This window comes from Thalassophryne amazonica, chromosome 16 (assembly GCF_902500255.1).
Source record: "Thalassophryne amazonica chromosome 16, fThaAma1.1, whole genome shotgun sequence".
Lineage (NCBI taxonomy): Eukaryota > Metazoa > Chordata > Actinopteri > Batrachoidiformes > Batrachoididae > Thalassophryne > Thalassophryne amazonica.
In genome coordinates, this window is record NC_047118.1 from 8,085,598 (window position 1) to 8,109,650 (window position 24,053).

General features: G+C 41.2%; 1 protein-coding gene across 1 annotated transcript; it reads right to left on the reverse strand.

Annotated features, from left to right (window-relative positions):
* Positions 1–2,820: 2,820 nt before the first annotated feature.
* Positions 2,821–14,612, reverse strand: LOC117528454 (zinc finger protein 652-like). The gene is given in 5 exon segments (XM_034191086.1): positions 2,821–2,972; positions 2,975–3,463; positions 6,410–6,554; positions 13,707–13,822; positions 14,458–14,612. Coding segments are annotated over 5 exon segments (900 nt in total). The 5' UTR covers positions 14,486–14,612; the 3' UTR covers positions 2,821–2,850.
* Between the last annotated feature and the right edge of the window lie 9,441 nt (positions 14,613–24,053).

Below are 24,053 nucleotides of genomic sequence, written 5' to 3' on the forward strand. Positions count from 1 at the left end.
CACACTTTGGCTTCATTATTTTTGAACTAGGCCATTAGCTACAAATAACATCAAGCGAAAAGGTAAAGTGACATCTTATGGAGAGGTTAGCATGCTAACTAGCATTACAGGAACATCACTGTGAAAGAAGCAAATCAAGTGGACTTTGGTTCCGTTAAGGAGTCAAACATTGGGGGTGAACAAAAACTAAAAGTGGCAGTGTCTGGATTTTACATCCTTTATAATCCATCACTAAACACCAGGCACATTAATGCCAAGTAACCACCAGCTGGGGCCACGCCCCAGCAACATCCATCAAGTGACAAACACCAACTTCTCGTTGCTCTTTGTAGCTAATGTGACCACAGGGTTGTTCCAATACTTCTTGAGGGGACTGTCTGCAGGTCTCAAATCAAGATGACTGATCTCAACCACTTCAAATCTACTGCCGCCACTTTTGCAGAAAGACAGTCGCATTAAATTTACTGCTACTGCCAAACTCAAGTACCCCCAACTACACATCTATCAGGGTACAACTGAGTAAAAGCAGCTTTTGGTACAAGAGCACTGGGGAAAATACAAACTGACACGCAATTTCTCCTCAGCACTCATCTGACAGCCGAAGGAGGAAAAAACTGCTTCCATCAAGCTAAACATTCACGCCGACACCTGCCAGTCACCTAACCAACATTCACAACATCGTCTCCAACGTGTACAAAAGTAATTTCTTGGGCTGAATTCATTTCATTTATACAAAAATTCCTCATCCTACAAGTTGTATAAGCACTGACGTTTCCTATGACACACTAACATCAGCGCATCTACCTAAATACCATTCATGAGCTTAAAAACCGCACAGGGAGAGCGATCTGGGACATAATGACGAATGACTCATCAGTTATCATTCTGGCACGGTTCAACGGGTTTAACCATATTTTTGTCTGTGTGGAGTTAAGTCCACTATGTTAAGTATGATGGGAGACAAAAGCACATTTTTACATCACGATGCCCACACCAAACCATGGAGTACAGGCCCAGAGGAATATGCATAATTGCAGTTTAAGAACTGTGAAGAAAGAGGTCTCTGCTGTGTACAGTGTGCACATCACATGACCCTTAATGTGAAAACCCGTATCGTTTTGACAGCAGCGAAGGATGGGATATGGGTAGTGGAGAGAAATCCTGACAGAGCCACGAGTCCGGCCCCTCACAGTGACAGTATCCGACAGTCATCTGTTCTCTGAAAGTACTTATTGACCAATACTGAAAGCTGAGGTTACACCGATCGCAAGTAGTAAGTTATTGACGGTTTGGTCTTGTATGTGCTTGAGTGGGAGAACCTCAGACATGTCCTGCATATACAAATATACTTTTGTCCATCATAAAATAGCTACTCAAATATTTGATCTACTATAGAAAAAAAAAAAAAAAGACAGGCTGGCAAGACTAGATCTGTATGACGTAATTAACTGTAATATTAGACTTTCAAAATAAAAGCACAAAATTAAGAAATGCATTATGTCCCAGAATGGAAAGCACCATTAAACTAACATCAATCTCAGACTGCCAAGATTAAACAAACCAATTCAAAAGTTCTCTATCCACAGTCCTTAACAAAAACCTATCTAGCAACATCGCATCTCGTCCCTGTGATAGAAGGGCCTGGACTATGCTTAAGGACAGAGCAAAGATCAGGCAGAACCAGGTACTACAATGATATATTTGTGTGCGGCCCAGTGCTCTGGAGTAGAACATGGAGGACAGAGTTTGAGTATTGCTATGGGAAGGACCTACACGCGACGCAATGTGCAATCAAGTCAAGATGACACAAAGAGGAAAAGTTCAAGGACGATCTGATGGCCGAAAAAGCCCAGGTATATGGGGTTAAAATTGTCTCATTAATATTTGTAAATGCACACAGGGTGATCTACAAATAATAATTGATTTGCAAATGTGTTCAGATATCCACAAATGCAATTTTCATATTTGTAACTTGTAAATTGGTCTTTGCAAATAATGTTGTATTTGCAAATATAAAACTTAATTTGTAAAAAAAAATAAAAATTTTTAAAAATTACATTTGTAAAACTGGAAATTGTCTTTGTGAATTCAGTCTCAGCATTTGTGGATCACCAATTACACGCATTCATCGCTTTCCTGTGAGTGAGTGTGTATTTGCAAATCAGTAGGCATTTGTTTGTGGATCTGCGTGGATTTCGCAAAAAGAATGTCTCAAAATTACGTCAGAGGAAAACGATGAATGCGTGTAATTGGTGATCCACAAATGCTGAAACTCAATTCACAAAGACAATTTCCAGTTTTACAAATGTATTTTTTTTATTACAAATTAATTTTTATATTTGGAAATACAACATTATTTACAAAGACCAATTTACAAATATGAAAATTGCATTTGTGGATATCTAAACACATTTACAAATCAGTGATTATTTGTAGATCACCCTGCATGCATTTACAAATATTGAGACAATTTTAACCCCATACAAGGTAACCTACGGCGACTTCTATCAGCAGCTTGGGATGAAAAGGAAATACTTTACAGATAGTGAAACCATTTTCTGCAGACTTTCTAACAAACAGTTCAAAGACACACACACACACGAGCTCATAAAATCTGTGTTTTTTGAAAAGGGGTTTAAAGTCCTTAATAATGTGTGCTCAAAGGGGAAGAATTAGAATATTTTTGCACAAACACAGATGAGGACGTTGAGCTTTTTAGCTTGATGTATTGATAGCTGACCTGGAGCCGTATCCCACCATTAGGACCCCGACCCCGCCAAAAACACACAGAGGCAGGACTATGAGAAGTGGAGTAAAAAGGCGAGGTTTGGTACGAGCCTGCAGCACAGTTCAGAGGTGCTGTGAGGCTCCAGAGCCCTTTTCAGGGGGGCCCATGTGGTGCAGATAGCTGCTGTCTTCATGCCCATAGTGGTTTAGGGGCTCACTCTTAAAAAGGGCTGGTGGAGGGGGAGGTGGGGTACTGCAGGCACAGTAAGATGGTGGTGGGAGTGGGGCGGTGCATGCTGGGGTGCTGTTGAAAGGTGCTGCTGAGCTGTTGCAAGGTGGGAATGGTGGTGAGAGTGGGACGAGTGATGCTGCACACGAGAGAACGTGTGTCCGACTGGGCCTCGCTGAGTCATGGGCCCTCCTGAGGGGCTGAGGCCCTGCGGCACCGAGGTGCCGGCTGGGGAGGGAGCTGAGGGTCCGTGGCCAGGAGAGGATGAGAAGGCGTTGGCAAAGATACCGAGAGGCACGGCTGAACCGCTGGTCTGTAGAACCACAGGGCTGGTGACCCGGAAACACTTCTCTTTGTGTGCTTTGAGCATGTTGGAGAAGCGGAAGCGCTGGCCACAAACCTCGCAGGGGTACGGCTTCTCACCAGTGTGGGTGCGACGGTGGCGCTTCATGTTGGGCCGACTGGTGAAGCTCTTCCCGCAGATCTCACAAATGAAAGGCTTCTCTCCTGCATCAGTAAAAACAGAAAGAACACATGAGGTACAGAGGGACTCTGACGATTCCAAGTGCTGGTAACAAAAACACAGGTGAGTGCGTTTGTGACTGAGACTATCCTAGGCAGCCGGTATACACAATAACTCAAAAACAACAAATGCTATAATTTTATAACTCAATAAATTAAAAGAACATATAAAAAAGACAAGCCCGTCACATTTGATGAACTTTGATGGACCACACTGATGGAAAAAGCAACTTTGTTTTGTCTAATATTCCATAGATGTGTCTGCCCCCTGGTGGATGCTGGCTAAACTAGAGATCTGTGATCAAGCTGTTCAAATTGCCAGCAAAAATCAGACTTGAATCTGACTTCATGTTGCTAATCTGAACAGAGTCAAGAGTTGCTGAAATCGCTTTTCTCCAAATCTGTTTCAAGCCTCATTTGTAGGTGAATTGAAATGTGATCTGAATTACATTTTTGCAAATCCGTTTTGGTTTGGATGTTAATACTGGATTCCAGGTATGTCGGTCACTTTTCACACGCAGCTCACGGGATGTAGCTTATGTGGAGGGGAGCTGCACTGAAAAATATGCACTCCCACTGCTGCTTCAGTCTGTCTCTGCACCCGTCAACTTCACCCAGCTGATAAAATCCCTCACTGCTCGCACCAATAAGATTAAAAAAAAAAAAAACTTTAGACATGACATGTATTTATAGTGATGCACTGAATGTGCTGTCGAGGACAGCAGCTATTCAGCTGAACAAGCCAGTGGGGGTGTGTGTGTGTGTAATACATTATGATACAAACAAACACACACACACAGGAATTAATGCATTGATACCACATGCTTGAGAACGGGCCAAAGTTTTGTCAGTACTGTGCATTAGTGACGACAATCTTTGCTTCAACACCTTTGAGTGTTTTGATCACTGCGTCATAATCCACATCAAGGGGAAGACATCACATGCTGTGCTAAATGGGACCTTATTACATCACCAACAGTTTACTCACATTCCATCTGATTTTCCACCTCTGATTCTCAAGTGTATTCAAACAAGTGAACGAAAGAGGACTGCATGGCTTCTGAATTTCATATTTAAAAGGTGACAGTGAAGAGTGTGTACATGCAGTTTACACGTGTTGCTTGTTTTAACAAGAGTCATCAGGAGATGACATATCCCCCCCAACCGCCACCCCAGTCCCCAAAAATCAGTAATACAAAATGTTGAGGGATTGCCCAAGTACACCCTTATGCTAAATATGAATGGGATTGGTCAACTGGGTCTTGAGATGAGGGTGACAATAATATCTCGTCATTGTGACCTTGAAAATGACCCCAAGGTCACCCTAATCAACTGGTGTCAGTGGGGAGATCACATAAGTACACCCTTATGCGAAATATGAATGAAATTGGTCAACTGATTGAGATATCACGCTAACAAGGCTGACAACAATATCTTGAATATCTCGCTATGACCTTGAAATTGACCCCAAGGTCACCGTAATCAACTGGTGTCACGGGATCACCCGAGTACACACTTATTCTAAATATAAATGAAAATGGTCAACTGGTTCTTGAGATATTGTGCTAACAATAGAAAACAGACAGACAGACATGCATAATAAGTCCCTTTGGCTGCTCCCGTGTTTTGCACTCGTGGTTGCCACAGCAAATCCATGGTGGATCTGCATGTTGAACTGGCACAGAGTTATGCCAAATACCCTTCCTGATGCAACTCCACATTACACGGAGAAATGTGGCAGGAGTGGGATTTGAACCGTGAACATTCCGCACTGAAACCAAGTGGGGAAGACAAACCGCACCAAAACGTCAATCAGCTCCTTTGTGGTCCACTGTGATGGACTTAAAAGTTGCCATATCTTAAACATCCGCCAACACACTGGTCCAAGTTAACTATTATTAACCGTTTGCCTTTACAGAGACCATCCGCTATGTCTGGAAAATGCTAATACTCTTCACCTTGAATTGAAGGCCTTTGCTGTCAAACCACCCACTCCACAGGAAGCTATCACAGTTCACACTTTGAGGAGAGGAGGTGAACGTGAAGAGCAGCAGCTCTGTTGGAAGGCTGCTCTCATTAAACTCCCTCCATGGAGCCACTGAATGTGCGCGCTGCCACCCACACAGCCACCTATTAACAGGCCGCTGAAGGGCTCTCTAAATGCCTTATTCCAGCACGTTATGCATGAAGCTCCTTCAAACTAGCTGAATATCAAAAGTTGACAGCTAATGTGGCAGTAGTCTGTAGCCGCTATATCATAGCGGCCAGAAGATTTGAAAAACCAAGCGAATTCTCTGAACTCCACTCGGGCCAGTTGTGTTTAATGTGTTCTGAGTATTACAGGGCATAACTGGGTGTGTCTGTTACTACAGAAGGCTAAATTGGTAGCTAATGGTAGGGAGAAGAGCGGCTAGCATAATTACATGTCACAAATAGAACTGTGAAAGCCAACAGAGAGCAGCATGTCCACCCACGACAGGCATGACTGGAGAAAACCAGTGAATAACATATGGGCTGTGCTCACTTTAGGTTTGGAAATAACGGTGCAGCAGAGGAGGAAAATCAAAGGGATGTAATCCAGCATGCGTCTTGGCAGTCAGAAGCCACAATATGCAAGTCTCTTCTTTGATGTAAAGCCTCCCTCTCATTATGGAAACTGGAAAAACTCTGCGCCTCCACTGCACTGTTCAGCCCCCTAAAATGACTGACTGAATCCAAGAACATTGCTGTTTGGCAAAGATTAAATAAATAAAAAAAAAAAAAAAAAAAAAAAAAAGAGTGCAGTTGTTGTGGCAGAAATACCGCTGAACATTCTACAGTCACTTTTCTGTTAATGTTTCTTTAATAACAACAACAAAAAAGGCTAAATTAGACCAATGCCCACTGGAACATTTGAGCCAAGTGACTTTTTCCAGAGGATCAACTGCTCACCTGTGTGTGTTTTCATGTGCTCATCAAAATACTGTTTCATGTTAAAGTCTTTGCCGCACCACTGGCACATGAACTGCTTATGTCCAATGTGAATACTCATGTGGGAGCGCAGCTGGTACTTGTACTGGAATCGCTCGTCACAGTTCTGCAAAGTAAATAAATCAAACAAACAAAAAGAAGTGTTCAGAAAACATGCACATTAATACACAGGAGCTAACCAATCACAAAATCACCAAGCAACAACAGACCCCACATGGTTGTGCACTTCGTGCTGGATGCGCACAAAGGGGAGTTTTCTTCAGTCTTTCTTGTGCCAGTAGAAACCAAGTTAAAAAACAAAAACAAAAACGAATTTCTCTTTATCATTGGTTGAGAATGCAAACCCTGTTGCTGAGGGAAGCAACATTGAGGGTGATTTCAGAGTGGAGACAGAAAAGCAGACAGCGATCAGAGAGTTTTGGCATGGGAGAGATATTTGCCGTGTGTATTTAGTCTGTTATGGAGTGCATTTAGCGTGTGCGGTTAGTGTGTAGTGTTGTCGTCTTTTGTTTTGTATGTAAAAATAATGAGGCGTCTTATGAATGTGGAGCAAGCGCTTCAACTTATTTTTTTTTATTTGAGGGAGACAAGGTGTGCAGTGCATCGTCAGAATCTGAACCAGATAGCAATGTTCTGATGATGAAGTGCATTCTTACAACAAAGCCTTCATTGTTCTGAACGAACAACGACAGCAGGTAGATCCACCGACATGCACAGCGAGATCTGCACAGAGGATCGGATCGCGCGCTTCAGTTTCCAGATCGAGATCTGCGTTCGCATGTGCAGCAGAGCTATGCCCCAGCTGTGGCTCCTGGAAAACTGAGGAGGATGCTGACACTACCCCAGCAGTAAGCAGGTTCCAGCCAGGGAGAACACCAGGAATCCAGGTTGATATGCTTACACCCCAAAGTCCAAAAGACCTTTTTCTGTTGTTTTTTTGCAACATGTAACAGTTGAGATCAATTTGCACTAACACAAAAAATGCTGCAAAAAAAACAAGGAATTAGGGAAAAATAGAAATGGACTGATATTAAGGTGGAAGAGCTATGAAGACAAGAAAAAAAGAAACACCCGACATGACAAACTGTTTTGAGTCAGGCCTCTTCCTCAATGCCTGCCAGCCTTATTACAACCTGAGAATGAAAGAATGGTGGCGATGAAGGCAAAAACTGGAATGACAATATACGAAAGACAAGCCAACTAAATGGCGGTGAAATTTTTGTGTTGGCTAAGTCAAGCAATAGGTACACACTCAGGTTTACCATCTACACTGGGAAGACTGTGACCACAAGAGAGCATGGGCTGTCTTATTATGTGGTCATGAATCATGTGCCTGTGTGCTGTACCATCCATCCTGCATTTTCAGGTGAGACAGTGCAGAGAAGGGTGAAGGATGGAAGAGATATACAGTGAAAGACATTCCCTGTCTTACCCCAGTTGTGGCTTACAATAAAAACATGGGTGGAGTCGACCTGTCCGAACAGCTCATCCAGTATTACTCCACCCACAGAAAAACTGTGCGTTGGTACAGGACTGTGTTGCTGCAATTCCTTGACATTGCAACCACAAATTCATTCATCTTTCACCATGAGATAAGCGGTGTCAAGCAAGTGGAGCCCATGACACACAAAGATTTCATGGTGGAGCTAATGTGTCATCTTTGTAGCACGGACAAGACAGGTGTCCCCCAGAGCAGGAGCCAGAATCACATTCCTGTGCCAACTGAGATAGGCACAGATCCTTGCCAAAAAGCCACTAAAGGCAGATTGAGGTGCCAACGCTGTCTCTCGGTAGCCAACAGGAGTGGCACACCGTGTAAGTGTCAGGCCTGTGATGCACCTCTCTGTGTTGTGTTAGACAGGAACTGCTTTTTGAGTGGCACAAATAATGTGTTGCATCTTATTTTGACACCTAATTGTTTTGTAAATAGTTTAGTATTAACATTTCCTACACAATAATATTAATTAGCTCAATAGCTTCTCCTTGCTAACGTTGCATTTGTGTTATAAATACTACACCAGTAAAATTCTATTTATTTCTTTTTGCATGAAGCAGAACCACCATATATCAAAAATAAATGCAACTTGTAGACAGATGTGACAACCCCCCCCCCCCCCCCCCGAGGCATTTTTTGGACAGATGTGACTAATACTCGAGTGGGAGTGCGTTTTGGTACATATGCATATGCATACATGAAGCCAGGTGATAGAAAACTTGCAGTAGGCAGGAACTCTGATGACACAGTCACAATAAACAAATGTAATTTTAGGGATCAAAGCAATAAATAAAAACACTGACTGAGTTATTCACCATTTACCTTTTTATAGAACCCTTTTTGCAATCACACTCCTAGTTAAGATAAAACAAGATAGAGACAGCTAAGAATCAGCAAATTGGTTCTCCTGCTGAACAAGATTTATTCACTTACTAATCATTGCTGCTCTTTTCTAATGCAGCGTCACATTATAGGAAGACTTTAACCTACACATTTTTTTTAAATACTTCAGGATAAACACATTTTAAGGAACAGAGTTTCTACAGCTTTACTTCATTCATTCACTCACTCACTCATTTCAACCAATTACTCCAATTAAGGGTGGGGTGGAGCCTATTCCAGAATTCATACGGCATGAGGCGCCCTAATGAGAGGGTGTGGAGGCACAGAATTTAGGTTCAAGTATTGCGAAGACTGACAACATCAGGCTGCTCATGAAAACCGAAAATGCCTGAATAGAGATCCTCCACCTTCCTGATTCCCAAACTGCACAAGATCACCCAAATGTACATTGCATGGGTTGATCTTTGCTAAAAATGAAACCTCTGGTTGAATACACATATAATAACAAACTAAGCTGTATGATGTATTTGTGTTCAAATAAGACAACTGAGGGACAAGATTGTGATATACAATTACATACTTTCCTAATAAGCATATGACGACACAGTATAGTGTAGAGTGACTGTAATTACAGCCATTCCACCCATCCACACATGGTGTCTCTGTGCAATCTATTAAAGTGAGTGGAAATTAAGACTGTTGGTGGAAATAAACACTGGATCTGTCAACAGTGAATGTGGACATGGAGAAGATAATTAGTAGGTACTGATACGTCTGAGAAAAAAAAAAAAAATAAATCGACATTGATATGTAATCAACCTTGATAATTATTGCTTTAAAAAAGTCCTATTTGCAAGAACCTTCTCAAAAGCAGAGATATTCTTGGAAGTGACACCACTTCTGCACCTACGTTAGTCTTTTTGGCAGTGAGAAATGCTTTTGGTTACAACTGGAACACACGTTGTGCTTTCAAAGCGTCAACAGTGACCATTTAGTTCTATAGTCATTTATTTTCCATTAACTGGTGAATACCCGACGTTTGATGAGCCAATATTGACATGGTTTAGGCTGTGCATACACACAAGATTAATTGTGCTTCCTGTCTGGTTATGAGACTTGGGACATTAACCTAGACATAAGATGTGGATACTGAACATTGAACAGTGGGAGGTGATGGTCTAGTGATTAGCGTTGGGGCTTGAGACCAGAGATCCTTGGTTCAAACTCCAGCCTGACTGGAAAAAATCACTAAAGGCCCTTTGGCAAGGTCCTTAATCCTCAAGCTGTTCCTGGTGTGTAGTGAGCGCTTTGTATGGCAGAACCACTGACACTGGTGTGTGAGCGTGTTTGTGTGAATGGGTGAATGTGAGCATAACTGGTAAGCGCTCTGAGCATCGATGCAGATGGAAAAGCACTATATAAATGCAATCCATTTATGTTACCATTTGTATATTTCAGGTATTTAGATCTTGGCCTGTTAAAAAGAATCACAGTGTTGGTGCTTATTAGGATGCCGACAAATAAATGATAAATGTCAGGGGGGCACAGGAACTGAAAGAGTGGGGGCAATAAAGCTGAATTTTATATGATTGCAGGTTTGGAAATTGAAAGAAATTAGCTGTGAATTAATTACCATGAGTGAAAAGTGACAGCCGATGTTCTTTTATGTGTACGATAAGAATAGGAGCAATTTTTGCTGTTCAGAAAAAGAAGTAAAGATGTCTGCTAAATTTTGGCCATGAATCCGTGTGAAGTGTCAGGGCTTAAACAGGAAACCTGCCAGATGAAGACTGAGCAACTGTTCAGTGTTCAGCCAGACATTTGCTGACTGAAGAGATGCAATTTTAGGAAGTGATGCTGTCCCTGTCTGTGGGGCACAGAGCAACAGCAAAAAAACTAGGATTAAAATATCCTTTTAGGGGGAAAAAGATTGGGTCATTTAGGGCGTGCAGTGGATGACCTTACCTCACCAGTGGGCATTAATGGTTAAAATTTAGTGGATAAGTGTTTCAAAAATCTTCTCCTGAATATTCAGGCATATAAAAAGCCTGGACATCTATACTTAGTTTAGATCCTCAGGCAGCGAAAGCCACCACAGCACCAGGGGTCCCCTGGGCCTGCAGGTAAACATGTCCAGGTCTACCCATCACCCAGAGGACTGAAGGAGAATGCAGTCCCTGAATAGGACACAGAGCCCAGGAGAGGCGACTGACCGGACCAGATTTCATCAAATGCTCCACAGTAGGCGAAGGTCATATCAGACTCTGGTTGCTGAAGGGAACAAACTACCGTATTTTCCGGACTATAAGTCGCACTTTTTTTTTTTTTTACATGTTTTTGGCCGGGGGTGCGACCTATACTCCGGTGCGACTTATAATGAAAAATATACCGGTAGGATCTCAATTAATTTACTTATTACAAACAATTTTACTTGACAGAGTCGATTCTATGGTTTAAAATGGCCACCGGAAAAGGAAAAGCAATGCATCATGGGCACTGTAGTATGGCGACCGCCTATAGGTCACGCTGGTCGTGTAACCAATCAGAACAGAACGTTGGACGAACACGGTGCCTTGCTGTTATTCCGGCATGGTGAACAAAACAGCTTCAACCTTGGATATACAGTGTGAGCAGAGTGTTTAAGTTGACGCTGAGAGCTGCGTGGGAGAACTGGTGAGCGACGGCGGAGGATTAGCGTGTGCACTTGGAAGGAGCTGGCGTCGATGTTGTGAAAGCGTTTGAAGCAGACGAACGTGGTGTTTATTCCGGGACGGCTAACAAAACAGCTTCACCCTTGGATATCAGTGTGAGCAGAGTTGACGCTGAGAGCTGCATGGAGCACTGAGCGACGGCGGAGGATTAGCGTCTGCACTTGGACAAGGAGAGCTGGATCGACACCGCTGGGTGGTCATAGAGCCTGCGCAGGTAGGGTGCTGCATGGTTCGGCTCGCAGTGTGGTCCGCAAATACAAACTACCCGTAGGTAAAATGCAGCTCACGAGAGGGCACTCGAGGCTTGTGTGACTGTTCCTGTGACTTCTGACTACCATAGAAAAATAAAAATTTCAACGTTACTGATAACTTAAGACAACGGCGAAGGCCCGAAAAAATGCCACCAAAAAGAAATCATACTCTGCAGATTACAAGTTACGACTGGTGAAATATGCATCCGAAAACGGTAGCCGTCACAATATTATCATCTGAACTTTTCATGTTAAGTTAACATACCTGTATGTCCATGGGACTTATAGCCCAGTGCAACTTATTTATGGTTTATTTTTCTTTATAATGGATAAAGTGGCTGGTGCGACTTATAGTCCGGAAAATACGGTAACTCTACCAACTGCTGTGGTTTCTGAAGATGCCGTCCCATGATGGACTCCGTGTGCCGTTGGGAACCAGAAATCCCAACTCCTGTTCTGCTGAATATGTATGAAGCAAGAATTAGATCCAATGAAAAGCAGACAATGGGGGGAGCCACTGGAGACTTTTTAAAGCCTGCTGTCACCTACACACCCTGGAGGCTTCAATTGGTAAACCCTGGTAGAACTTGCTTAGACGTCCCTTTTGCTTTGAGAACTGCCACAATCCTTCATAAAGACTCAACATGGTGCTTTAAATAATTCCTCAGAGATTATACTCCATATTGACATGATATGATATGACGCTGTTACCACACCAATACCAGCCCGAATTGTTGATACAAGGAAGGGTGGATCCATGTTTTCATGACATTTCCACAACTGTAATGTGTAATATTTGACACCAATAACAAATATAATCCTGTAATTTGTCACATGTGTTACTTCCAGGAGTGGAGCAGGAGAAGAGTCACCCCCCCCCCCACCCCACCCCCCCCAGGTGAGCCTGGAGCCGAATGTATGTTTTATTTCACACTCTTCTGTGACCATTTTTTAGACGTAATTTTTGACTGCGCACATTTATTTTCGTCTTTTCTGTGTGTCTGTCTATGAGTGTGGACATTAAAATTTTTTATTTGGCTCTCACAGCTGATCCAGCAGTCTGCTGTACCTCAAAAGCACATCTATCCAACATTTTATAACTTGGAAATTTAACAGTATCACCATCAGATTTTCCTTTGGTATAATCCAGATGCATGTCATAAACCTCCGTGATCAGTCTGTAAAACTGAAAAGCAGAAAGTGACTTCTTGTAAATCGGACAGCAGTCACTTGGCTTTTCCATTTGCTGAAATGGTTCTTAAAAAACAGTTCTTATATTTTTAGTCCTTGCTCTAATTTATGGCATCACCATTTTGCAAAATATCACTTCCAGCATCTGTATTACCCCTGAGCTTACTGGTGAAATAAATGTCAGACGGTAACACACAATGGTGGTGGCACTGCAATGATGGCTAAGGTGAACTATTCAGTATTACAGCTCTATGGATGTTACTGTAGAATATACTGTGCTGTCCGGTGCGTCACCATCCATCACTCAATTCTTTCTGTGCAGAACCCTGGTTTCAACCAACTTGAACCACTCTTGCCATTCTTCTGACTTCTGCCACCAACAAGGCATTTTCACCCACACAACTGTTGCTGTCAATTTTACCCCCCCCCTCCCATTCTTTGAAAAAGAAAAGAAAAAAAAAGTCAACATGATTGTGCATGAAAATCCCAGCAGATCAGCAGTTTCTAAAAACACAAGCCAGCCCATTTGGCACAAACAACCATGCCACGCTCACTTTTCCATTCTGACCTTTGTTTTAAACTTCAGCAGATCCTTATCCATGTCTATAAATCCAAATGTGTAATGTTTCTGTGACATATTTGGGTGATTAGGTAATTGTTTTAATGAGCAATTGAACAGGTATACCTAATAAAGTGGCGGGTGGATGTACAATCTGTCCATGCATACCAGTTATCATTTGTGCATGTAACCGCAAAGTGTTTCTTACCTCACAACGAAAAGGTTTCTCTCCAGAATGCTGGAGTGAGTGAACTTTTAAAGACATGCTGCGTTTAAATGACTTCCCACACGTCTCGCAGGTAAATGGCATGTCCTTCGTGTGAGCTAGGCGTGGGTGTTTAGAAGAGAAAGGAAAAAAGAAAAACAAGAGGGGAAAGAATAATACTGAGAAAACTGTGTATACATCTGAACAAATAAAAGGTTACAAATAGACAGTGTATGATTTCAACAGTACAAACAATACATCAGGTTTTAAAAATGAACTGTATATTACTATAATATGTACATTCACCTTCAGGTAACCAATCAGTACAAGTATATCAAAATCTTTCCAAAACGTAAAGACATTTTATGACGTCTCTGGTTTTACATTTTATAGCAAAGTTTATTATTACCCCAAAATATTCACAATTACTTAAAAAATGTAATTAAAAGTAATAACACAAAGCCACTGGATTTAAGTTAGATGTATTTAACTAACTAACTAGTTTTACATTAATTTTAAAGATGAATAAAAACTATGATTAAAAGGTTTTGGTCAGCTAAAGAGGATTTTCATCATTTCAAAATCAACTGCTGTCTCATGTGTTGATATTAACTATATTTAGGCATCACAGTGGACTTGAAAGGACACACTGATGTGCCACAAGACACCTGCAAAAGGAGATCACCAACATGGGCTGCTAATCTGATTTTCTTCTCCATACTCTGTAAATGATAACTACATCTTCCATACTTACCAACCATGTGCTTGCGAACGTGAGCCATAGTGTAGAACTTCTTCTCACAGATTTCACACGAGAACCTTTTCTCCGCATACCCATGGACAATCTTTATGTGCTCATGCAACGACCATAACTTCTTAAAAGACTTGCTGCATGTGACACACTAAAGAACACACAAAGATAAAAAAAACCTTTAAAACAATATTTTTGATCATTATGAGCAGCAAAATATTGCTTGAGATAAAATTCATACACCATTACTGTAATATAAGAGTTCATTTAGAGAGTATGGTTGGCCATGAAAGTGTTCTTGCCACATTTCTCTACATTGTAGCTCCCTCTGATGGTCAGGAATCAAAACGGTTTTAAATCGCTCAATTTACTGCATTTCATGACTGCTTTTCAAGTGTTCACCCCCACCCCCAATTTGACATTACTTTAAACTAATTGGATGGAAAGAAGACCTGCACACCATCACAATTTCTCCCCATGATTTAATGTGTGACAGAAGTCAAAGCACCAGCAGGCCATGGACACATGTTCTGGTCCTGTCTTGTTCTTTAATTCAAATGGGATAAAACTTTTAGGTCATTAATGAAGATTAATGGTAGATTTATTGTCCCTTTTTTAGTGTATGTTCTCTCTGGTATATACAAGCACAGGATCTTGAAGAGACACTCAAGTGATTGATTAAGTATCATTAAACTGTTGACACCACACAGAGCAAACTGAAACTTTTGTTACTGCTTTGTGTTTTGGTACAATATTTTAATTATAGATAAAAGTCCGCCCCCACCACCCGCCCACCCCCAAACACTATGGGTAACCACAGCAGTTCAGAGACTTTTTTGCATGATGATTTGGCACACGTTTTACACCAGATGTCCTTCCTGACTCAACGTAATTTATTACCCATTTATTTTACTCTAAATCATTTTGTGACGTCAGCTGGTGTAAGTCGGTTCTACGTTCTGGTTCTTGGTTTGTAGTATGTCTGGCCCATATTATTTACATTGATACTACTTTGTGTACTACTTGCACTTTGTGTTTGTTGTATTGGGAGAAGGACATACAATTTTCAATTTCAATTTATTTAGCGCCAAATCACAACAAAGTTACCTCAAGGTGCTTCACACAAGTAAGGTCTAACCTCACCAACCCCCAGAGCAAGAACACAGGTGACATTCGTCAGGAAAAACTGCCACTGATGATTTGAGGAAGAAACCTCAAGCAGACCAGACTCAAAAGGGTGACCAGCTGCTTGGGCCATGCTACAAACACAATTTACAAAATGACTATACAGGAAACCTTGCCGGTGCACAGGAGGGTTTCAGAAACAGACACCACACCCAACTCTCTCTGCATGCAGACAAAACTAAGAGAAATTCAGGACACAACATGAAACTACAAGAATATTATCTATACTGTTACAAAAAAAAGGACAAAATTGCATTTTCACAATGCCATACTTTGAAGAAAAGTCAGAATTGCAGCTATATATATATATATATGTGTGTGTGTATGATTTTTTTCAGAAATGTTTTTTTCAGCTCTATTATGTTGGAAACTGAATCAGCATCTGATCCAGATTTATATCCAGCTCTGGATTATTCTTGTCATTAAAAATAAATAAATAAATAATAAAAATCTAAGTGATATTTCGATGGATGTGGTGTTTTTAAACTTTTTGATAATCCTCTTCGATGGAGAAAAATTCTTGGTAAAAAAAAAAGCTCCAAATTTCATCCCCTTTTCCAATAAAATCAACCTTTCCATTAAACTGAATGAAAATCACACTCAAACCGAAAAACACGATCTCCTTTATAAATGTAAAGAAAACAACAACAAAAAACAAAACTCGAGTTAGAAACGTTATTCAACTCACGCGCGCGCACGTGCACGTCCGGTATGAAATCAACAGCGCGAGCTCGCACGCACACAACATTTTAATTCAAACTCCTGCAAAATGGTTTAAAATAAATAAAATAATAATTTTTAAAAAAGGATCAACTGTGTCACCTGATGGACAGACGCACCGTGTCCACGCGCGTGTCCGTGGTCCGGGTCCGATCCGGTGTCACGCTGAGCAGACTGTCGCCGGTCAGCCGGAGCGACCGGCGACGAGCACTTTTTATGCAACCGTCGAAACCACCGTGCACGTTCCCGCGTCCTCTCGTCCGCCCCTTTAATAACATCTTACAGGGCGCGTTCACGACGCTACCGAGAAAATTGCATCAGACGGAAGACTGACGGATCCGAATGGGCAGATTGTTCTGCTTTGACTTTGAAGCGTCACAAAGCGTTTCGTGCCCCTTCTGTCAAGTTGTGATCAAAGAAAACAAGATGCTGGGAAAGGAAAGTAAAAATAAATAAATAAATGAATGAATGAATAAAGAAAGAAAGAAAGATAATCATGGGGCCAAGATTTCAGTTTATAACACAGAAAGATGAAACTTTTGTGTTCATTGTTTTTTTTTTTTTTTTAAGAGTAATTTGTTCAAAAGTGATATGAAAAGTGATGGGCTATATTATTTCACCTCAATAAAATAAAATCTGGATTTTATTTTCTGGTGTTCCCTACATTGGCGGTTCTAGAGCTGGGCCAGACTGGGCTATCCCCCCCCCCCCCCCCCCCCGCCCCAAATCCCATAAGAATGTCAGAAGCCCCAGCAGAAAATTGATATTTGCCTTTCAAAACTGTGTGTTTGCAGCCTTCTAATGTGATCAACAGACACAGTTTCCACAACTCCCATTGTTGATGCAAGATACTGGGATCAGCTGAACACGCTCATGTCACTCACACAACATAAGATATACTTAGTTCTTTAAATTACAGCACCCGCATGCAGCAGCACAAGTGGGGGTACTGCTTTCTGTACTGTACACTGAAAAGAAGGAAACATGATTTAAATATGCACATTGATTGCACATGATTTGAATGTGTCCAAATAACACAATTTTCTTATGTTATTTGCACATTCTGATCATGGGCAATCGATGTACATATTAAATCATGTAAAGCTATCAGATTTTTTTTCTTTTTCATTACATCTGTCCATCTGTGTGTGAAGAAAATAACTTGACTTTTGACCTGATTTGGACCAGGCTTTGAGGGCCAGCCAAGGACAGAGAGGTTTATTTTGAGAAAAATGGGAGAAAAGTCAAAGTTACAGGCCAAAGGCAACGTTTTACAAAAGTGCCTTTCGTAAATACATTTACAGCAAGATTTGTATTTGATTGTATTATGAGAAGTTGCAATGCGTTTTTTTTATTTTTTGAGTTATGAGAATTTGTAATGCGTTTTTATTTGGTTTAGTTATGAGAAGCTGCAGGGAATTTTTTTTTTTATTTGGATGTGTTGTGAGAAGCTGCAACACATTTTTTTGTTATGTTACGAGAAATTGCAGCGCATACATTGCCGAACTCAAAGATGTTTTCTTCATTTACATGTTTCCCATGTTGTTGCGTGATGAGCTCATTGGTCTGCTGTACCTTTGTTTGTTTGTTTATGAACCAAATAATTGAAATCCATGAACGTAACCTTCAAAATAAAACATTCTTTCCAGTATTCCAAGATTATTTGGTTCATAAATGGACAAATGTCAAGAAACCATGACATTTTATCCAATGTTTCCAAACCTTTGCAAAGTAGTGCAGATCATATCAATTTAGTAGTGAAGGTCACATATTCAATGTTACAACAATGTGCAATTCATTCCAAATAATTACATCAGAAGATAAAAACAAATCTTTTCCCCTCATGTCAGTCCGAGTACAAGGAACAAAAACGCCAAGAGAGATACAGTATTGAACAAAACCGATCTAATATCACAGTTTTGGTGAGTGAGCGTGACGTGGGCGACATCAAGGCCGAACATGCAGATCCTGATATTTGTGAGGGTGAAACAAAGGAACATTCATGCTGACTTTGGGGAGGCAGCATGTTAATTAAATAGTCTCGGCCAGACTTTGTGAGGTTAGGAGGGAGCTGTGGGGCAGACCAAAGGACAAAAACACATTTTATCCCTGTAAAATAAGAAACAGTGATTTTGCTCCATTTCTCCCCGTCCTGTCCCCAGTGTTTGCTGATGGCTTTTTTTCCTGCTAAAATATGTGTTCAGGGTTGCCAACTTCCAGAAGTGCACAGTTGCGTTTTATTTAGCAACAGTAAGTCATGTTTGACTGTGTGAGGTACGAATTAAACCTCACCAAAATCTAAATATTCAATGCTTCTTTTGAGTTTTGACAGACTGTTTGCACCAGCACCCAAGTTAAAATAACCTAAAAATCACTCGCTCCAAGTCCCAACGACATCAGCAACCCAGTGACACTTCATTGAAAGCTCAGCACCTGTTGGTACTTTCACCATTTTCCCCATCACTGCCATATTATGAACAGTAACTCAAAAACAATAAACTCGTCAGATTTAAATATCACATAATGAGGATGGTGTGATTTGGAAATGGTGAACTTTGATGCACCAGATCAATAGAAAACACAACTTTGATTTACTTATGTATCATCTCATAAATGTGGCTGCCACCTGGTGGCTGGTTAATGTGCGCTGGATGGATTCAAAAAAATGTTTGAATCTCTGTGGTTGATCTTAAATAGATATATTTGTCTGCCACCTGCTGACCACCAGGTGTAATGTGCACCCCCCCAATCACATTCGTGTTGGGTAGGACCCTCTGGGTAGGAGATGATGCCCGCTGTGTGGGCAAATAAGTGATGAAATATACAACAAGAAACTAATGTGTGGCTGGGGATGGTACTCAAAAATATAATATACAAAAACAGGTGTAACTCTGAAGTGGTTAATGTGATGTTTTTGTTAAACTACTTGAATTAAAGTTGAAAGTTGTGATCGTTTCATTTCACCTCCATTGTTATTAGGGTATGCAGAAGCAATATTACAAAAATTGTGTCACTGTCCAAATACTTATGGCCTTGGCTAATTCAGTGATCTGTTATGATTCATTTTGAGGCAACATAATGGACTTATGTTCAATGAAAACAAACATGTTTTAGTTTTTTTTTTTTTTTTGAAGATCTGTAAATTTTATTTTAAATTTCTGCTTTACTCATCCTACAATTACAGTATTGTCCAGAGTACAAGAAACAGCTGTGGAAAAAAAAAAGCCTCTTGAAGAGGAAAAACCCATATATAAGTCGCACCATTTTTCTGTCTTAACAGCTGTTTAATTCAGGGGTTTTGTGCACTGTTTGGAGCACACTTTGTAATTATGGGCATTTAGTCTTTTACCAGAATCCTTTATCTGTTTGCTTCTCCTTTGAACATATTTTTTTTACAAGTTTATTTTTACTCCTTTAAACTTTGTTTTCCATTTGTGAATTATCTAGTTAATTATTATTACACTCAACAAAATATAAATGCAACACTTTTGGTTTTGCTCCCATTTTGTATGAGATGAACTCAAAGATCTAAAACTTTTTCCACATACACAATATCACCATTTCCCTCAAATATTGTTCACAAACCAGTCGAAATTTGTGATAGTGAGCACTTCTCCTTTGCTGAGATAATCCATCCCACCTCACAGGTGTGCCATATCAAGATGCTGATTAGACACCATGATTAGTGCACAGGTGTGCCTTAGACTGCCCACAATAAAAGGCCACTCTGAAAGGTGCAGTTTTGTTTTATTGGGGGGGGGGGGGGGATCCCAGTCAGTATCTGGTGTGACCACCATTTGCCTCATGCAGTGCAACACAACTCCTTCGCATAGAGTTGATCAGGTTGTCAATTGTGGCCTGTGTGTATTTCTGGTAAAGTCCTATATAAATAGTGACTATATTAAATATTAATAACAAATGAATGATTATTTATTTTTATTTTTTTGGTATATAAGTTGCACCGGAATACGAGTTGCAGGACCTCCCAAACTAGGAGGGAAAAAAACAAAACAAAACCCGCAACTTACACTCTGGAAAGTACATTAAGTGTTTCTGTAGCGCCGCCTCTACATTTGGGTGATTCTTAGACTACGGGCACTTATGTCCTTTGATCATATTGTATGAAAAACAGAAAAAAGGGGAAATTTCACACTTTATAGTTATCTTTACAATGAAAGTGTGTTAAGAAATTTGTTCTAGTAGTCTATGATGACTTTTTCAGCATCATTATATGCAAATATTGCCGTTTTGTGCTTGTCCCACACCCAGACTTTTGATCTTCAATGATAAAAATGAATGGTAAAGAAATGTTTTTTTCTAATGTTTTAAAATATCTCTGAATAAAATATCAGTAAAAAAATCAAAACATAATTGGGGTATTCAATGTCATACAACTGTTGTGATTTTTTAAAACAAAATGTAGTTGTCCCACACTATTGCCGTAATTTCCACCACAACACTGTAATGTCCCTTTAAACAGTTTGTATGAAAGATTGTTTGAGTAGTTTCTATGGAGATAAACAGTGACATCAGAGCACATGTATATAACGCCAAATCACAACAAACAGTTGCCCCAAGGCGCTTTATATTGTAAGGCAATGGTGTGGTGGAAATTACATTTACAAGGCCAATAGTGCCCGTAGTTAAAGAATCACCCATTTATTGTTGCAGTAGTTTTTCTATTGTTCGGTATGTTTTATAAAACTGTCCAGAGTTGCAGTTATATATACATCTCAACCAAAAGGTGATTTTTATTTTTACACAATTGCTATTTTATGTCTTTTTATTGTATGTGAGAGAAAGTTTAATGCACGTGGAGGCGCTTCACATCTACGTTAAAATGCATATTTGCACATTTCCCTACAACCGTCCATGAAATAACTGCCACCCCCCCCAAGACAAATGAAGAGAGAGAGAAAGAGAGAGAAAACCCTTTTCCACTGTAAGAACTGTTCATTCAAGACAGACATTTAACTGTTTGTAGGATCCAGAGAAACCAGACGGAACACTGCTGCAGAGAATAAACACTTCTGGCTGGAAGTCACCTCCTCTTCTGGAAAGATCCAACTGAAATCTATAAATTTTGCATCGGCATTACTCCCTTGACAAGCCAGCAGACATGGATGGAGGCTACGTCACCACCTCCACATGACACGGGCGGCTTACAGCCTGAACCTGGCCGCCAGCGATTCTGGTTTTAATCAGAGCTTGACCTTTGTCCTCGACTGCAACAAGTAGATTAACTATTCATGCGCAAAAAGGTGCAACCTTTAAGAAACAAATTAAAACAAGTTTCAAACGGGGAAATGTTTCCACATCTAAATGAGCACAATGAGACACTTGCAGTGCGGGCATGAAGTTGACATGGGTTTTGCTCATTTCTCCCGTTAGACACTTCGGATAAACACTTGCAAATACACTGTGATTAATGAGCCAAACTGTAACGCTCACGAGGCTGAAAAGCACAACGTAAAGCCATCTTTTCCTTATCTGCCCGCTGACAGACGTGACCTCCTCCCTCCTCTTCAGTGCAGAGCGTGATGACTAACAGCTGGGGCGGTCGACTATTTTCAAACCCAAATGGGGACGGAGACGTAGAGACAGCGTGTTATCTCCTCTGCTGCTGAAGCGAGCTGTGGTACCTGACCACCCACTCACCATCAGTGTTCCTCCTCCAATCGGCCTGCTCGGCTACCTTACAGCGTTATGTAACTCGCTGGTGTATGTGTGCTCTACTTAAGTGAACACAGTGATAAATGTCTTAATGCATCCTTCGGGTAGGCACTCAATTAATGGGTTAATTGAAGTGGCAGATGTGGAATAACATTAAATTTTTAGTTTGAAGAAGAGATGCAGACATCTGTTTGCATGTGGTGATAACAGCTGTGCTAATAACTATGTGGTTACAAAATATGGTGGGTGTATTTTAAGACGTGTCCATGAACAGAGCAAAACTGTGAAGTGGAAGGACAGAGCCACGCCACGTGCATTTGAAATGTTTTACACCCCCGTCACACTAGAGTGCGAATGAAAATTCAACCTCCATTCGGGCAAAGTCGAAGCGCAATCAAAAACCTCCGGCAGCATTCTGCCTGAATGTTTAGCACAAGTTCAAAACACTCACGGTGCAGTCGAGGTGGAAAAAGCTTAAATGGCGGTTGAAGTGCTGTCTGACTGCGTTCTAAATATTCCCACAGCATCAAAACAGCATTCAGAACAGTCTTGATCGCGCTCAAGAGACATTCGCCATGGTCAGACACATCAAATACTGCCGGCATATCCCGACTGTGCCACGGATGAGCCATACATGCACCTCCACTGGATCCCATTTGGGCCGCACAAAGGAAATATTATGTGCAACGTCTGTGGCATGCATTCATCTTGTGAACTAGATGTGAACATTGTGCAATCAAACTTAAAGCACTGTGTATCACTGTGAGTCAATGCGTCTCAGAACCGTGGAGCAGCGCACACATCGGAACAGGGTGTCACATCCATAATAAACCTTATATTACAGATACATCGTCATTCCCTCCCATGGATTAGATAATGTATGTAAAATATGATCAGCATAGCTGTAACACCAGCAGCAGCTGTGCCACGCTGCTGACCTACAGCAAATCAATGCGTTTCAGAGGCTCGGTCTGGCACAGTGCAGCTGAACGGCGTGTCTCAGCTCTAATGTATGACATGTAAACCATTGAATCCTTCAGGAGCAATGATGTGCCAACTGTATTGTCAAGCCAGGACAATAGTATAAGAATTCACCTGTGGAACAGTTCCAGATGCATCTTACAGGGCAAAACAGCCAGGCAGCAGCCTGTGATAAAATCCCTGGCAACCTGGCAGCGCCATAAGATGGCTATATCCCATATGACGCGCCATCCAGTGGTGCAACGTGTGCCACCCAGCCAGACGCCCCCCCGTGCGCCAGGGCACGTTCCACGCAATTGAAAAGTCCAGACAGTACATCATGTGAATTGACTGCCAGGACACACATGTGAACCACAGAGTAATCATCTCATGGACATAACATCCTGCAGCTCGTGCATGAGGACATATAATCTGTTCGTATGCGTGACAGAGGCGGACCTTATTTCGCAAACTCCTTCTCTTGTTGGCTCTTGCTTGCCTCTACTGGTGGTTGGCTCTCACTGCGGTATTGTATCACTTCCTGTTCCGGAGCACAGCGGTGTTTTTCTGTATCTGTTAGCTGTTTAATCTGCGCAGTTAGATCTAGTTATCTAGATAACGATTTGTTTCACAGTGTAATCTTCACGTGCCTTAACTAAAGCACTCCCTCTGCTGAATCACCTCTAAATTATTTACATATTATTCACTTCGTGTTTTTAGAAATCCGCTAGCTTAGCGCAGCTACTAGCTCTTAGCCAGTTTAGCATGGCGGCTTCTCCTGTCTCTCCTGCACTTTTCTGCTCTGGGTGTGAAATGTTGGAAAATCCTACAGCTAGCCAGGCCCCTGTAGTCAGTGTGGACCAAGGTAGCTTAGCCGCCGTTAGTTCCCCTCCGGCAGATGTGACGTTTAGCCGCATGTTCTCCCTGAATTGCTGGCTGTCTGAGTGGTGTCCAAAAAATGAGGTGGGCTTCATAGATAATTGGCAAAGCTTCTGGGGAAAACCTGGTCTTGTTAGGAGAGACGACATCCATCCCACTTTGGATGGAGCAGCTCTCATTTC